The sequence below is a fragment of the Rhipicephalus sanguineus genome, chromosome 1, assembly GCF_013339695.2.
Source record: "Rhipicephalus sanguineus isolate Rsan-2018 chromosome 1, BIME_Rsan_1.4, whole genome shotgun sequence".
NCBI lineage: Eukaryota > Metazoa > Arthropoda > Arachnida > Ixodida > Ixodidae > Rhipicephalus > Rhipicephalus sanguineus.
The window spans coordinates 271,996,113-272,013,398 of record NC_051176.1 but is presented as its reverse complement, the minus strand read 5'-3'; the positions used below and the strand labels follow the sequence as shown (position 1 = coordinate 272,013,398).

General features: G+C 48.1%; 1 protein-coding gene across 3 annotated transcripts in view; it reads left to right on the top strand.

Moving 5' to 3' along the window:
* Positions 1–17,286, top strand: part of LOC119378975 (neurabin-2) — a 112,386-nt gene that overhangs the window by 58,465 nt on the left and 36,635 nt on the right. For all 3 annotated transcript variants that reach the window (XM_037648091.2, XM_037648093.2, XM_037648094.2), the window contains exons 13-14: positions 10,279–10,523; positions 16,922–16,989. In XM_037648091.2, the coding sequence (XP_037504019.1) occupies positions 10,279–10,523; positions 16,922–16,989 (313 nt within the window). The remainder of the gene's footprint in view (positions 1–10,278; positions 10,524–16,921; positions 16,990–17,286) is intronic.

Below are 17,286 nucleotides of genomic sequence, written 5' to 3'. Positions count from 1 at the left end.
CCCCCCCTCCCCTGGCTACGGGCCTGGGTCCAAGACTCCAAGAATATGCTATCAAGCGAATTGGGTCGTCGCCCTTTAAGGCTGGAGGACGCAGCAGCGTTAAGGTCAGGCAATACTCGTGATATTTCTGGAGAAGAAAAAGATACAGCATAGTCCGCTTATAACGTAAGTCGCCGGAGTCGTGAATATCCGCACTATAAGCGGTACCGCACTATAACCAAAACAACGTTTTTGAAAGGTTGCACGTGTGCGAGACATGACCAACAGGCAGGCGCGCGATTCCGACTATCGAGGCATGCGACTGGGACGTATGTTTGCATCTGCTTACATTTGAAAATGTTGAACGGTTAGCGTCCGTGGACCTGCGGTGCCGACATAACGAACGCGGAAAAAATGCGCCGTCATGGGAAGTCGCCGCGGTATCGCACTGCGTGTGCGCGATGTCGAAAACGGTGGCGACCACAAACCACCACTCGAGTGTTTCACACGCACGCCCGCGTTTTCGTTAAAGATGTAAGTCACCCCTTCTAAATGCAACAACTGCAAAATGTTTCATTGACTCGGCAGCAAACCGCAACTTCTGTAGTCCGCGGCCGCCGACATGGCAGCTAGCGCTTGTTAGGCCTAGCGTGCGCGTTGCAACTTGGCATGCCGTCGCGAGAAGCTTGCCCTGACAACACGGAGATCGGGCGTAGAAGAGATCGCACTCGCGAGCTAACCTAAGGGCATCACGCGTGAAACGAAGTTTCGGTTCGCGGTCGGGAGAACAGCTGCGGCAACTATCCTGAAAATGTCTCTCAAGCTTTTAAGTCCGCCTGTTAGTGGCAAAGGCGGAAGCGCAGTCGCGTCTCAAAGCATTGTTACTTGCGGGGGAATCGAGGTTGCACGCGCGATATCAGCGCTCTACGACGAAGCAACTATTTTCCCGACGGAGACAAACAGCGGTAACGCGCTCTTGATGCGGACGCGGGCGCCCGTACGTAGCGGAGCGCGCATGTCAAGCGGCCGAAGGGGGCAAAGGCTTCTCCGTCGGCCACGCAACCGCTCCCCCTCCTCAAACCATGCACCTGCGCCGGGCTGCTGCCCCCCACCGCCGTCCTTTTTTTTCTTTTTTCTTTCTCTCCCCGCTGCTTGTTCGTTCGTTCCGCGTCCCATCCTCCTTTGTAACCCCGTCGCCGCTCTCTGCCCCGCCGGCGCATCTCCGCTGTGAAGCACGCTCGCTCTCTCGCATCTCTGAGAACGTTCCGGCAGCTGCATTATAACCGGTCTTTCATCTCGGGGGACTGCACAATAAGCGGTATGCGTATACATGGAGCTCTATGGGAGGGTAAACGGGAGTCAGAAAAAACCGCGTTATAGCCGGTACTGCACTGTAAGCGGTTACGTTATAAGTGGTCTGAGCTGTACTACAACTTCTGGGGAGCTATTCTCGATGCGTTCATCCAAAGAAGATGTCCACAGTCCATTTCGGCAGAGCGCATTCAGTGGTTCGAAAAAGCGGTGAGCCGTGATGTCACCTCACCCTTGACCACGTCGCCGCACTGAACCCGCCTGCACATTCCTAGCGTAAGAAGAGAGTGGACAAAATGCACAGAAACAGGAACTTTTCAAGTCTGAATTTGCATATGAATGTGTACCAGATGTTTGGGAACGATGCAGGGAATGCGTACCGACCTTACAGCTGCGTTAGACGAGCGGCCGCATTAAACCTAAATCGATGGCTAACACGATCAAAATACATGTGCACCGAAAATCGGATTTCTGAGGGCTGCGTTCGTTGCATTGAAGTGCATTGTGTCCGTATCATTTGTGTCGAGAGTGTTTGAAAGCTTCGTGATGTCATGATGGCGCTGCAGAACAAGAACCAGAAACAGGGGGCGCGCTTCTCGCCGAGCTCCTGCTATTCAGCGGCTGCTCAAATGGACAGTTCATTACATGGACACATCGAGAAGAGCTCCTCCGGCGAAGTGCTGTATTTTATTTCCAGATTCCCCATTCGAATTAAAAGACTAACGGCGGCGCGCCGCAATTATTGCGCGACGGCGGCGGCGGCGGCGTGATCTCTCTTGGGACTTCAGCGGCGGCGCGAGCAGCGTGACCAAAAACAGGCGGCGGCGGTGCACACCTCTACTTGATTGACTCGTTTTGCGAAACATGCTTTCCGAATAATAGTCTTGGCACCGCGAAGTCAGCCTGCAATATCAAATTCATTAGTATCACCCTTAGAACGGCAAAATATAAAGTTACCCAGGCTCGCACCAATACTGCACATTACGTCCACCACGTCACTACGCGACAGCTAGCAGCACAGTTTTGTATTCACGCGGCGAACAGCGTGCTGCCGCTACATCTACGGGTTACCGTGCAAAAGGAATGGTATTGTTTTTGGCCATGTTTTGCACTAGATTTTGACGTGAAAGCGTTGCTTGGCCAGGTTTGCGAAAGCGTGCCCTCGTCCAGCGCCCGCAAAAGCCGTGTGTGAAAAATATGACCGCTCCCACCGTAAGTAACGCCGGTGCCAACAACTGCTGCAGAAAGCACTCACTCGCAGCCATGTAGTAGGAGAGGGGAATCCCCACGGCAGAAGAACTACCAACTCGAAGGGAGCACTCCCTTGTGTTGCCAAATCAGTTGCCCTTCAACTTCTGTGGAGGGAGTGTTGCAGCAGCATGCACAGTGATTTTGCAACACGTAGCTGCAGCGAGTCTGATGCCATCGTTGTAGGCATTGACATTGGCAGAAGATTCATCAACATTGTGATTTATAGTACCTTGACGATGAAATGGAAGAGGACATGTAAAGTGTTGTTGACACCACTTTGGTTGTACTGAATCACCTAAATAAACACAATTCGGCCTCCGCATTTCCTCATTATTTATAATGCAACTCGGGAACACCACTTTCCAGCACCCCTCTGTAACACCAACCTAACCAAAAGAAACGCTTTCATTTTCATTTTCACATCTCTCCGCCGCGGTGGTATAGTGGTTACGGTGCTCGGCTGCTGACCTGAAGGTCGCGGGTTTGATCCTGGCTGCGGCAGTCGCATTTTGATGCAGGCGAAATGGTAGAGGCCCGTGTACTTAAATTTTGGTGCACGTTAAAGAACGCCAGATGGTCGAAATTTCCGGAGCCCTCCACTACGGCGTCTCTTATAATCATATCGTGGTTTTGGGACGTAAAACCCCAGATGTTATTATTATTCATGTTCGCTTTCGTGAGAATATGCTTTGCTCTGCAACTTTTTTCTGTAATTTCACTTGGAGATATTAGAAAAATATTCGAGAAATATTTAGTTCGATTCGCACTCAAGTTTTAATATTTGAATTTGCTTTGCACCCAAAATTTTGCTATTGCACAGCTCTATTTTTTGGTGCTTGTGCTAGACAGTAGAATTCCACTACAACGAAATTCCCGCCACAATGAAAATTTTCAATTCCCCATCAGCCACCCAAGAAAACAATGTGAAAAATGTCTCGCCACAATGAATAACTTTTCCTGGGTACCTCTGCGTCAACGAAGTTTTCGCAAGTGCTACCACATAAGAAAAGGTGCTTTTCCTGGGTACCTCTGTGTCAACGAAGTTTTCGCAAGTTCTACCACTTAAGAAAAGGTGCTTGCCTAGGATTGCCGCAAAATTCCGATGGAAAGTCAACGATTTCTCGTGGGCTCATGACTTCCAAGGCAGTGTGGCCGCATGCAAGACCCATGTCTTCATCTGTGACACACAGAAGCCACACACACACATCCCAATAAATTCGCCACTGAGATGCTCGGTGACAGATCGTGCATCCACCAGAATGCAGCCGGCGGGTTTGATGTGCATGTGGGCCGTGCTATAATCGTTCTTGAAGGTACTTCCGCCGACAAAGTGCTCAAAACAGAACTGCTGTTCGTCTTCACTAGTCATGCAATTGTAAATCACAACCAAGGCATTCTGAAGCCTCACGTCGCGAGCACGCACCTAGTCCAAGTAGAGCTACATTCTGCCGTAACTGCTGCGAACAAAACAGCAGTCACGTTGACACGATCATCGACGACTAGGAAACCCTGAAAGTACACGCACATCCAACACTCACCGAGTCAAAGCGATGCTACTTGTCCAGCCGCTGTAGACAAAACCCACAGTAGACTCAATCGTATATAGCAAACGACGTAGTTCTGACGGCACGTGTGCGGCCAGTGCACACAGATTGAAAATAGAACTACCGTTTACCACAGCTGCTGCACACAAAACTGCACTCGTTATCATCGCAGTCATCGATAGTGACTATGCAGCTCCGAAGGTATGCAACGAAAGATTAAGAGCAGTAAAGTCTTAAAAAGGCATGAAGCATTTCGGCTTTCCTGTTGTTCACCTATGACTATGGTGGTGTAGACTTTGGCCCATACTTTTCAGCTGGCCTCTATCGAAGCTTTGACATGTGCATTTGTGGTGTTCCACAGTCGGAATGAGAGTCGTCTCATTGCCATATTTTCACGCGTACAACCCGTCCCCGCATATAACTCACTACCCCTTTACAAAGCGCGGAAAAAATAAATTAAAGAAAAAAGGAATTCACATATTGATGTGGAGTTGCCTTCCTTGTATTAATACCATGTAGGCTTGTGCGAATGGTAAATTTTAAGTTCGAAGGCAATGGTGATTTAAGTCGAATAATTTCGAATCGAATTCGAATAGGTATATATCACATAATATAAAGAAAAATGGTCATATTTGTCATGACCCAACTAACCTGCACAATATTTTTAAAATATTGAAACAAGGCATGTGCAAATGTCCTTTGTTTTGGTTCAAAGGAAGTGGAAGCAACTTTGAATAGTTGCAGGATTTGACTTTCGGTAGAATGCAAGTGATGACCTGTAAAATATGTTACGTTTTAAAATTTACTATACTTAGAGCATATAAGCCAGTATAACAAGCTTTTAAACTTGAAAGAATGATGAATCGATGTGAGGGTAATATGTTCCTTTAACCTTGAAGTGAAGCTTTGTGGCAATGCGGATTTCCCCTGGAGAGGTGTATTCACGGCATAGCACCTCTCCACTGCAGTGAAACCACCTTTACATGGGCGTTACGTGCGGACGAATACAGTCGATCCCGGAGATATCGAACTCGGATATATCGAACAGTTGAGAAATCCCCTTGAATTTCCCATGTAAAAGTATGGGGCTGGTGCGCACGTATATCGAACTCCTGCACAGCGAAACATCTGCTATATCGAACGCTGCGCCGCGCCGAAGCCCAAAAAATGCATTTTTCCTAACAAATATTGATCATTTTTCGGCCGCATTCTGACAAGTTCCGATCCCTCGTAGCGCGCAATTGACGAAAAGGCGGTGTTATTCCATTGCGTTGATCTAGTTTGTTGTGCAGCGCTTGTCAGTGCATTGGTACATTTGATGCGCGATCTGCAGGTTTTAATGTGTGGGCATAGTGTTTTTCAAAGAGGCTCATTGCCGAGGGCCCCAAAATGAGAATGCGAGGTGACTCGGCAGCCTCGTTGTAATGTTTGCATTCCCTTCCTTGTTTGTTCGCGCGCAATGGCATGCGGGCACGAAAAGCATGGCCTTCGAGATGTGCAATTTCGTGACATATTTTTGCTGTTTTCGGTTTTAAAACACCCATCTCAGAGGCTACGCTTTTTTTTTTTTCGCATTTCTCGCTAAAGCACCGGCTGCCTTCTACAAAGCCACAAGTGTCATCGCTATCGCCAACATGTGGACGATGGAGAAATGTTTTTGTTTGTGCAGCATTGTCTCTTGTGGCATGTGGACTTGTGTACTTCTCGCTTCGTTCTTGATAAATCGTCATTCGGGAGTTGAACTAAACGTTGTCTCGCTCGTAGTGATAAAAATGATGACCGGTGCTTGGAGCGACGTCAAGTAAAGCACAGTCGTGCACCGTTTCCTTGCGGGCATTGGTGCCAGGTGACGACTTTGGGTGCGTCATGACCGCTGACTACGGCGTACAGCGCGTCAGTGAATTTTGCGACTTATTACGTTTCCGGGTGCCATATCAGACGGGAGCACAGTGAGTGACTTCATCGGTGCAGATAATGACGTAGCTGTTTCCTACTGAATCGATGCGGAGATCATATGTGACGTTGCCGGTGCTGCGGAACTGGACCTGTGCGGTTTGAAGATGCCAATGCCGCCGCTGCCACCGCTAGACCCTTTACCGCGCTACAGAGCGGCATCGGTGTTCAGCTTCGATCACCGCTGTTGTGGCCGAAGGTGCTGAATTTGCTTATTTGGAAAGATTCAGTGATATTGATGATGACTTGATGAAATTCACGGCGTGCAGGAAGCAAGACAAGTTTGCGGACTATTTTCATGCGAAATAAAGTGTGGTAACTTGCAAAAGAAGTTGTCACCTTGTTCTTTAGTATATGTGAGCGAATCATCATGTTCGCATTTTTTACGATTTCCAATAACTGTGTCGAGGCCTGCAGTGCTTTAATTTAAGCCTTAAATACGCATATTTTGTCTTTCGAATTCTCGATATATCGAACTATTTTACGGTCCCCTTCGAGTTCGATATATCCGGGATCGACTGTATACACTTATTAGTTCATTTTGAATATTTTGAAATTTCCAATAACTTCAATTCAAATTGAAACAAATTCAAATACTGTAATATTCGTTAAAATATTCAAAGTGCTCAAATATTCACACAGGCCTAAACTTTTGTCGTTTATACATGAAATTTCACGATGAAATTACGCGACAACGAACTTTTTTGCAGGTCCCGTCAATTTCGTTGTAGTGGGATTTGACTGTCTTTCAAAATATTGGGAGGCTGTACAAGTGAATACTTCAGCACTTGATAATAAGGGAATGTCTGCATTTGAGAAGGGGCTAGAAGGATGTTTCTATTGCCTGTAAAATTTTAAGCATCATGAGATGGCAGAGAGTCGAGGGGGTGTCCTATCTGAAAATGCAGTCACTGACCAATAATTCAGACTCGAAGGGGACTGTGGAAAAGCCCAAAGATTCGGCAGTCTGAAGTTCCAAAATTATGAGAGCTTGAAAGGTGCGAGGCTTTATTTACTAGTTGCAATAAAAAAATTAATAAAAAAAATACCATATGCTGTGATCGTTACTTCTAGGGATCAGGTGAGTATTGTGTGACTAACACAACAGACATGTTGACATATTGACAAACAAGACATATTGACATCTATGGTAGAATCTATGGCATCTATGGTAATAGTGCAAGTCTCATGGGGTCACGAAAAATGTGTGAAAAAGCGCATTGATTTTTCAAAAACTGTGACAAGAAGCCATTAGGTACCTGTCTCAAAACGTGGTGTTTTTGCTAGTCTTTGTCAGATGAGTTCTCAGAAAGAGGAGTCCTCCTTCTCACTCTCATCCTCCTAGAGAATGTCGTCTTCAGTGCTGTCTAGCACATTTGATATTGAACTATTAAACACTTTTTGAAAACACGAACCAACACGTTATGTGGGAGGTTGTACCAAGCAGCAGACACCCACTGGACAATCAGTGAAGCACTTGGCTGCTTGATTCTTCCTGAAGGGGCCAGGGTTTGATCTTCATAAATCCAGTCGTTCTAGAGCTTGCGTAGTTGTCCGTAAATGGCTTGTTCAAGCACACATCGAGTGGTTGTAGAATTGAAGTCATCCCACCGGGAATGATGGCAACGTGTGTTTTAGTCTCTGCCAGCTTCCTCTTGACCTGGAAGGTGAGGTGTCTGTGAAGCGAATCCAATACCAGGGTTGATGACGGGTAAGCACCTGGACGGGGAAGCACCTGGTCTCCAGCACCACGCTGTGTGTGAAGCCAGTCAAGGACTAAGATACTTCCATCCATCCCTTTTCCTGGCAGGGAACAATAACGTTCCTAAGAAAGGTTTCCTTTGGCGTAGCCTTGTGATGAAAAATTATGTATGGTGGCAGCTTGTGGCCATCGGCCAAGCATGACAGCATTACTGTTAACCAGGTCTTTTCATTCCGAGTTGTCCTAATGCGGACTTCTGGGGTAACATATCAAAACAGAAATATTGTATTGTGTTGAACTCTGCAGCCAAATTATCACATGGTCATGAATCTGGAGTCTGAACTACCGCACGATTTGCAGCATTTTGTCCAATATTTCAGTTCCTTTTCATTAAGGGGGGACGTGGCAATGAAAACTATCTTGGTTATTTATGGAGATAAAGTGATGAAATTTGGCAAGCAGGTGTGATATGTTGTGCTGATATCATATCAACTATTGGTTTATTTTTTAATTTTTCAAATAAGCACATAAAAGGTTTTTGAAATTTCTTGTACTCATTGTCTTACTAACAACTTTTACGAAAAGCCAATTATAAAAATCTGTATGGCGTGCAGACAAATTTGGACAGCTTTATGGCACTCACCAATGTCTTAGGATCTAAGTGCAGAAAACGGAATCGTTATATTTGTTGCGAAATGGCACAGGGATGACTGACAGCAACTGTACAAAAAATGAAAGCTGAGAAAATGGAGCTCAAAGAAAATGGAGCTAAAAGCTAAGAAAATGGAATTCAAAAGGAAGCTGGTTTTATTTTTCATTGGAGAAATGCAGCTTTGTGGCTATTTTGAGCTCTATCTATCCTCTTTGTAATGACGCCAATATGGTGGCACTGTGTCAAGGAAAAACTGCAGATTTGCATTTTCTAAAACCCAATATTCTCATCGTTTTTGATGACAGCGCACTAGGAAAATGCTTTTTTTTTTTTCAGCTTCTACTGCTTATATTGGTCTAATATTTCACCATGACGTAAAACATGGTCTCAGGATTGCAGAAAAAGATAAATTGAAAAACTGAACATTTTGACCAAATTTACCATTCCCATTGCCACGTCCTTAAATTTATGGGGCCAGTAGAACTGCCGTGGAACTGTCTGAGTAATCAGGCATGTCCGAATTATCGGCACCCAGATCATCAGTAACCAACTGTAATGTCATTGTGTTCGTGAGCACAAAAGTCACTTGGTAAGATATGGCCTTATTTTATAGTAATGAATTACAGTGTTACATTTTTCATGGTAAAAAGCTGTTTGCTCAACACTTGAAAATGAGGATTGTGGGTTAGACAAAAGTGCAATCAACTTTTAACCTTTCATCAAGTAGTCTTTTATCATGAATTGTTACCTACTTGGCATGTACCTTTTTAACATTCTTGCTATCTGGCATTGGGTAGTTTCTTATGAAAAGATTAATTAGGTAGTCTCGGAAGTTGAATGCATAGTGGAACTTTTTTTTTTCTATTGAAGAGGAGCTGAAGCTGTAATTGAACCACATCATTGACATTTACCCCAAACGCAGTATGGTCAGTGTCATGTGTGTAGTCCTGGAATATTTTGGTGTCAACAATAAATGTAGATTATAATTTTATTATGGATAGCATTTACAACTCCCAACGAATTGGCCCACCCGCGGCCGCAAGGACTTGCCTTCTGCGCGGGGCTTCATGGCCCCAGGTAGTTGGACCGCTCTGCCCCGCCCGGGCCAATCCTCTGGATGGGGATGCAGCTGATTGAGGGTCGCCGGATGTTCTAGCTACGTTCAACGAAGTCACTTTGCATTATCGTTTGGGTCGTAGGGTCTTTCCTCCACCCCTTTTGCATCTCACCAGGGAACAAAAAATTACACTCGGGCTGCTACAGACGGGTTTACCACTGTCCAGCTAGCATTTCGGTATATATGGATACATCTCCTGACTGCCCGGACTGTGGGTGTGTGTGTACATTTGAGCACGTGATGTGGGACTGCCCCCACATACCCAAGGAACTCAAGGCGAAAATCATCTCAAGATGTGGCTTTTATTCTGCCATCAAAAGTACGGATCGTCACCGTCAGCTTCGGGCAGTCCAAGGGGCCCATGATGCCGCAGGCAGGTACTCCCTGCCTGTCCCAACATGGGAGCAGCCCGCAGGAGGGTTGGGGTAAAACCCGGTTCTCCTCCCTCGATTTCGAATGAAGTTATTTATCTATCTTACTGTGTTATATAATTTTTCTTAATTTGCTATCCTAAAATTGTAAGTCTGTTATATTTGATGCAAAGTGGCTTTCAGTGTAACTAATTGAAATCATAACTTTCCCATTACAATAAAGTGTATTTTATTTGTAGCAAAAGAAAGGTAATATAAATCCTTTGATGAGCCTACACTAAGATGTGATTATAGCTTATTTAACAAACCAGACCATGTACTGTGCTTGAAAGATTTTTGTGTAGGCTGTCCAAACATTGTGAGTTGTGTTGATATTGTGTTTGATTGTTCGTACGCAGAACTGGACAGTGATGATTGCCTGAGGTGTGAATTGAGTCCTGATGAAGTGTCTGGTGATCACCGGAGATCAACAGTAGAGCGGCGTGGCGCGGGCGATGCATTTGATCGAGCGGTGCCTCATACTGAGCTTCTGGATTCGACTGCTGCCAAAGCTAAGGCTGAGCTGGCTGCCAAGGGCAGCCTTGCGAACCGACAGCCCCCTTCTGTGTCGGCTCTCAAGAAACAAACGAGCGCTGACCTAGCTGTAAGTCCCATCATATTTGAGCAAGGTGTGAGCTCCGTATTATTCAGTCGAACCTTGTTAATTCTGTGGCATAATTCGAACCAGTGGATAATTGAATTGGCCCATTGGTCTCGACAAGGTGACATGTATTTAGATGGGGAAAAATTTTCTTTAGTTTGAACCTGAAACACGTGCCACAGTTAATTCAAACAAGATTGCCTGTCTACTTCGTGCAATCCCAAGCTGAATGCCAAAGTTTGATGTGTCACTAGCTGTTGCAGCTTCGCAAACCTGTAATCATGTGGTTGCTCCATGTACACTCGGAAGGCGCTGTGTTTGAAGTAGCTGGCGGAAATGCGGGCTCACTTCATGTGCCCCCATGTGACTCCATCTCGCACGCTTGCAGGGGCGCGGTGGGCGTGATCCTTTTCCTTCTCCCACGGGCGCGAATATGGCCCATCCTTCTAGACATCGTCACTGCTGCACCATACTCAGCCATGGTCTCATCAATGTATAATACCGTGGTTTTGTCCATCGGCACCAACAGTTGCAGGAGTGAAAGAACTAAGCACATGCAGTACGCTTGCACGACCACCACAACAAAAATAAAAGGACAGTGCGAGAAGACTGAGAACACAACGCTGTGGCAGCAACAAAAGCCAAACTTGGAGGCCCTGTTTTGCTAAGGGGTGTCATAGCCGCCATAGCTAATACAGATCTTCAGGTCTTTGCTTTTGCTAGCAAGAATCGAAAACATATTGTTACAGGGAAGAAACTATATACACAGGGTATATTTGACAGTAAAAGCATACAACGCTGCTGCAGTCCAAGCGCGTTCCGCTCAGCACTTCGTCTTCGTCGTTTACTGCCCTTCTCCGCTCGTGACATTACCCGCCGACGGCAGAAGCACCGTCCCGGTGCGATCAGTTCTCGGGGCGAGAGTGGTACAGTTTAAGTCGCGAGACATGAACTGTATCGCTCGTGGTTGAAGCTGTCGCTGACAGAGGATTGAGTGGAGCGATCTCATAGGTCACGCTAGTGACCTTTCGTATGACGCGGTAAGGGCCAACATAACGGGACATCAGTTTTTCGCATAGACCAACACGTCGTGATGGTAACCACAGCCAGACCAGTGACCCCGGAGAGTACTGCACGTCGCGGTGTCGGCGATCGTAACCACACTTTTGGTTGACCTGCGAGGCGCATAAACGATCCCGGGCGACCTGGCGGGCGATGTCAGCACGAGCCAGCGCATCACGAGCATAGGCAGTCGATGAGTCGGTGTCAGAATGCAACAAGGTGTCCATGGGTAAAGGCGGGTCGTAGCCAAACAACAGGTAAAAAGGTGAAAATCCAGCTGTGTCGTGGCGCGAGGAGTTGTATGCGAAGGTTACAAAAGGTAGGTTGATGTCCCAATCGCGGTGGTCCTCAGAGACGTACATTGCAAGCATGTCTGTCAGGGTACGGTTCAGGCGTTCGGTGAGGCCGTTCGTTTGTGGGTGGTACGCTGTAGTGAACTTGTGGTGGGTCGAGCAGGATCGCAGGAGGTCGTCGACTACTTTAGATAGGAAGCAGCGGCCGCGGTCCGTGATCAACTGACGAGGAGCACCATGACGCAGAATGATGTCATGAAGAATGAAATCGGCTGCATCAGTAGCGCAGCTGGTAGGGAGTGCCCGTGTGACGGCATACCGCGTTGCGTAGTCGGTAGCGACGGCAATCCACCTGTTACCGGTGGCCGACACGGGAAAAGGTCCGAGAAGGTCGAGGCCGACTCGGAAAAATGGCTCATCTGGGACTTCAATGGGCTGAAGACTGCCAGCAGGCAATAGCGCACGTGTCTTGCGCCTCTGAAAGAGGTCGCACGCCGCAACGTACTGTCGCACAGAACGGTAGAGGCCAGGCCAAAAGAATCGCCGGCGAATGCGGTCATACGTGCGTGACACCCCTAGATGGCCGGCGGTGGGTGCATCATGAGGCTGGGCCAAAACATCCGAGCGGAGATGCGCAGGAACAACGAGCAGAAGCTCAGCACCGTCAGGGCGGACGTTGTAGCGGTGCAAGATGTCGTTGCGAAGAACGAACATCTGGAGGGAGCGGTCGGGCTGTGGAGACTGTAGACCATCTATAATAGGCCGCAAGGACGAGTCGCAGCGTTGCTCAGCAGCCATGTTGACGAAGTCTGTAATGGAGAGAACGAGTGCTTCATGATCATCTTCCGTCGTTTCAGGGGGATCGACTGGGTGCTGAGACAAGCAGTCGGCATCCTTGTGAAGTTGTCCAGATTTGTAGGATACCGAAAAGGTGTACTCCTGTAAGCGTAGCGCCCAGCGACCGAGGCGTCCCGTGGGGTCCTTGAGCGAGGAGAGCCAGCAAAGCGCATGGCGGTCTGTAATAACCGTGAAGTGTCTGCCATACAGGTACGGTCGGAATTTCGTGATAGCCCAGACGAGAGCTAAGCACTCTCGTTCGGTGATCGAATAATTTTGTTCCGATGGCGACAAAAGGCGGCTTGCGTACGCGACGACGCGGTGCATGCCCTGTTGCTGTTGTGCAGCACTGCGCCTATACCGTGGCCACTGGCATCGGTACGAAGCTCCGTAGTGGCAGAAGGGTCGAAGTGTGCCAGAACTGGCGGGTTGGTGAGGATGGCAACGAGGGATGAGAAAGCGTGCGCTTGTTGTTGGCCCCAAGTGAACGCGACGTCCTTTTTCAGTAGGCAGGTCAGAGGACGGGCCACGTCGGCGAAGTTCTGGACAAAGCGACGGAAGTAGGAGCACAGTCCAAGAAAACTGCGGACGTCCTTGGCCGAGCGGGGAGTGGGGAAATCTCGAACTGCTCGGACTTTCCCAAGGTCTGGTTGCACGCCCGCAGCGTCAACAAGATGGCCGAGTACGCAGATTTGGCGTTGTCCAAAGTGACATTTAGACGAGTTAAGTTGAAGGTTAGCGCGTCGGAAAACATCAAGCACTGTGGACAGGCGAGTAAGGTGGTTTTCGAAGGTGGTGGAAAAAACAATAACATCGTCCAGGTAGCAAAGATAGATGGACCACTTCATGCCGCGAAGGAGAGAGTCCATCATGCGTTCAAAAGTCGCGGGAGCATTACACAAGCCAAACGGCATCACCTTAAACTGATAAAGTCCATCAGGGGTCACGAAGGCAGTCTTCTCTCTGTCTTGGTCGTCCACAGCGATCTGCCAGTACCCTGAGCGCAGGTCGATTGACGAGAAATATCTGGCGCCGTGCAAGCAATCGAGTGCGTCGTCGATACGCGGGAGAGGATACACATCTTTCTTGGTAATATGGTTGAGATGGCGGTAGTCAACACCGAATCTCCAGCTGTTGTCCTTCTTTTTAACAAGGACAACAGGGGAGGACCAGGGACTGGAAGAGGGTTCGATTATGCCCTTATGAAGCATTTTATCTACCTCCCGTTGTATAATAACACGCTCCGGTGCTGACACACGATATGGCCGTCTGTGAATGGGTCGAGCATCACCGGTATCAATGCGATGGGTGACCACAGATGTCTGGCCCAAATTACGGTCGCCGAAGTCAAAGATGTCCTGGTAGGAGACGAGGAGGCGGCGGAGAGCAGAGACTTGCTCTGAAGTGAGCTCTTCGGATATCATTGGCGTGAAGCGGTCGCAAGAGGAACGTGAAGCGAATGACGGCATTGAAAAATCTGGTGGCGCATCTGTGGTCAAAGCGGAAACTGTATGGTCGGCCAGTGGTGTCAGATGTGCAAGTGACATGCCGCGAGGAAGAACTTGCGTCGAGAAGCCAAAATTGAGGACGGGAAAAGAAGTTTGATTGGCTGTAACTGTCACCACCGTGTTGGGCAGCGTGACATTGCGCGTCATGGCGACGTCAGGAATCGGGACAGCAACATAATCACCATCGGGTACTGGTGGGAATGGCGAGAGCTGGACTTGAACTGCGGCTTGCGGCGGAAGTCGAAGGAACTCGAGGGATCATAGACGAGGTGGGCCGGCAGGAGCGGTATCTGAGAACGAAGGGAGTTCTAGCCGAAGAAGTCCTGCAGAGCAGTCGATAAGCGCAGCGTGTGTGGTAAGAAAGTCAATACCAAGGATGAGGTCATGAGGGCAATTTTCTAGTACAGCAAACAGAACTGACGTGTGATGATCAGAAATTGTGATTCGCGCAGTGCACATTCCTAGTACAGCAGGAGTACTCCCATCGGCTATACGGACGGTAGGAGCAATCGCGGGCATCAGAACTTTTTGGAGGCGGCGGCGGAGGCTTGAGCTCATGACAGATATTTGTGCACCGGTATCTATAAGAGCAGTCACAGGTAAACCATCAACGAGAATTTCAAGAAGGTTACGTCGCTTGTCCGGAGTAACGAGAGGTTTTTCAGTCCAAGTCGTGTATGCAGCGTCACCTCCGGGGGCTGCACCGGCTAGTTTCCCGAGTGGCGGTCAAAGGGAGATTGAGAGCGGCGAGGTTGGGGCGAGCGGGACTGGCGACGCTGGGGCGATGGCGATCGGCTGGTTCGATGTTCTGAAAAACGTTCCGCACTTGTCTCAGCGCGAAAGGACGGAGCATATGGCGCACGTTCGGAGCGGGATCCCCAATTGTACAAGCTTGGTCGAGGTGATGAGGTCCAACGGCTGCGGCAATGGCGGGCTATGTGTCCTATCCGATGGCACGTGAAACATATGGGCCGATCATCAGGTGTACGCCATTCGGCTGGGTTTCGTCGCGGCGCGGAGGGGAGGGTCGGAGTAGCAGCAGCAACGATTGGAGAAGCCGAGTTGGGAGTAGCATTGGCACTTTGAAGGTTTGGTGAAATGCCCATATTCGCGATCTCTTGGCGCACCACGGCCTGTATTAATGAAACAGTAGCGAGATTGTTTCCGGTAGTGTTGTCGTTGGACATAACAGGAACAGGAGCCATAGCCTCGAGTTCGCGACGGACAATCCTGGTGACGTTTTCCGGAGCTGCTGGTTGATGTAGCGTGGGTAAATCTTCGCAGGAGGACGTAGCCGCCGTGTTGGGAAGACGGTCAAACCGGTGAATGATGCGCCTACTTTTTGCCTGTTCGAAGCGACGACATTCTGCAATGACTGACTCCACAGTCGAGCAATCCTTGCACAGCAGAAAATTAACGGCATCGTCGGCAATTCCCTTTAGTATGTGTCCGACCTTGTCCTCTTCAGGCATGTCCTTGTCTATCTTGCGGCACAAAGCCAACACGTCCTGGATGTACGCGATGTAAGGCTCTGTGGAAGTCTGGACACGAGTTGCGAGCTCTTTCCTTGCAGCTGCTTGTCGTCCGATAGGCTTCCCAAATAAATCGCGTAATTTTTGCTTGCAGACATCCCAACTTGTCAACTCTTCTTCATGCGTCTCATACCAGAGTTTTGCAGTGCCACGTAAGTAGAAGAGGATGTTAGCCAGCATCAGCGTTGGGTCCCAGTGGTTGCTGCTGCTGACGCGCTCATACAGAGCCAGCCAGTCGTCGACGTCCACGCCACTTGTGCCGTTGAACGTGCCAGGATCACGGGGGTGCACCACAACGATCGGCTGTGGGCCTGACGGATCTTGTTCACACTGGGTCGCTTGGTCCGTCATCGTGGCAGCTGCAACGCGCCGTCCGCTGCGAAGATCCAGTTCCTGGTGCTTTATAGCGAGTCGTACCCCGCACCTTCCACCAAAGATGTTACGGGGAAGAAACTATATACACAGGGTATATTTGACAGTAAAAGCATACAACGCTGCTGCAGTCCAAGCGCGTTCCGCTCAGCACTTCGTCTTCGTCGTTTGCTGCCCTTCTCCGCTCGTGACAATATCATGGGTGACGTCCACACCACATAGTTTTGCAGCTAATCCCATAGTCAAGCCAGGCCAAGCTGTGTGAGAAGTCAACATGGCCGCTCTCCGTGGCTACTCAGGCGAGCTCAGAGTGCCAGTTCATGACATAACAGTGGGGTTCCAAATGCATTGAATCCTGTGGGAGCTGTGCCAGGACTGACCGAAAACAAGTTGGCAGCCAGGAAAATTTAGCATCTTGGCACGTAACACATGCTACGTAGCGAAGTTCCACAGTATTTTGCACTCTACCGCTAATGAAAGGGACCTGTCTAGTTCAAACTCCAATTAATTCGAACAAATTTTCTATCCCCTCAGAGTTGAAATTTTGCTGCTCCAAAAACTCCAGAAACCAGTTCAGTTTCAGCCATCTCACCCCTGGAAAATCTATAACCATTGCCCTTGACTGGTAGGTCTGTAACTTGGAGTAAACTTTGGCATTCATTGCCAAAATTGACTAGCAGGGATTGTAATATTAATTCAACCTTTCTGGCAGTCTGCATGCTGGTGCATGTTCCCTCCTCCTCTTCCCTACCTCCTACACTTTGGCTTCAACTGACATTATTCTGCATGTTTTTCAGTCTCCTGATGAGCAGCAGGATCTCAACACATCTATCAACAGCACAGGGTCAGAGACATCAATTCAAAGGTTAGTGTATTTAGACATATGCAGAGAATGTTTAAATAAAATGAAAGAAGTTAATGTCTAGTGGTAGATTTGAATGTAAATGAATCACTATTCCGTGAAGGTTGACCCAGTCTTAATCTTATTTCTGATTACCACAATATAAGGCATGTAGCATTTGAGTGGGTTTATGTAGAAGTGCATCTTATTTCATTTGTGGATTAAATTTGGGTGTTTTTTTAATTTAATTAATTTATTTATTTCAAGAAACCCCTAAAGGCCCTCACTGAGAGGATATTACATAGGGAGGATTACATAGGG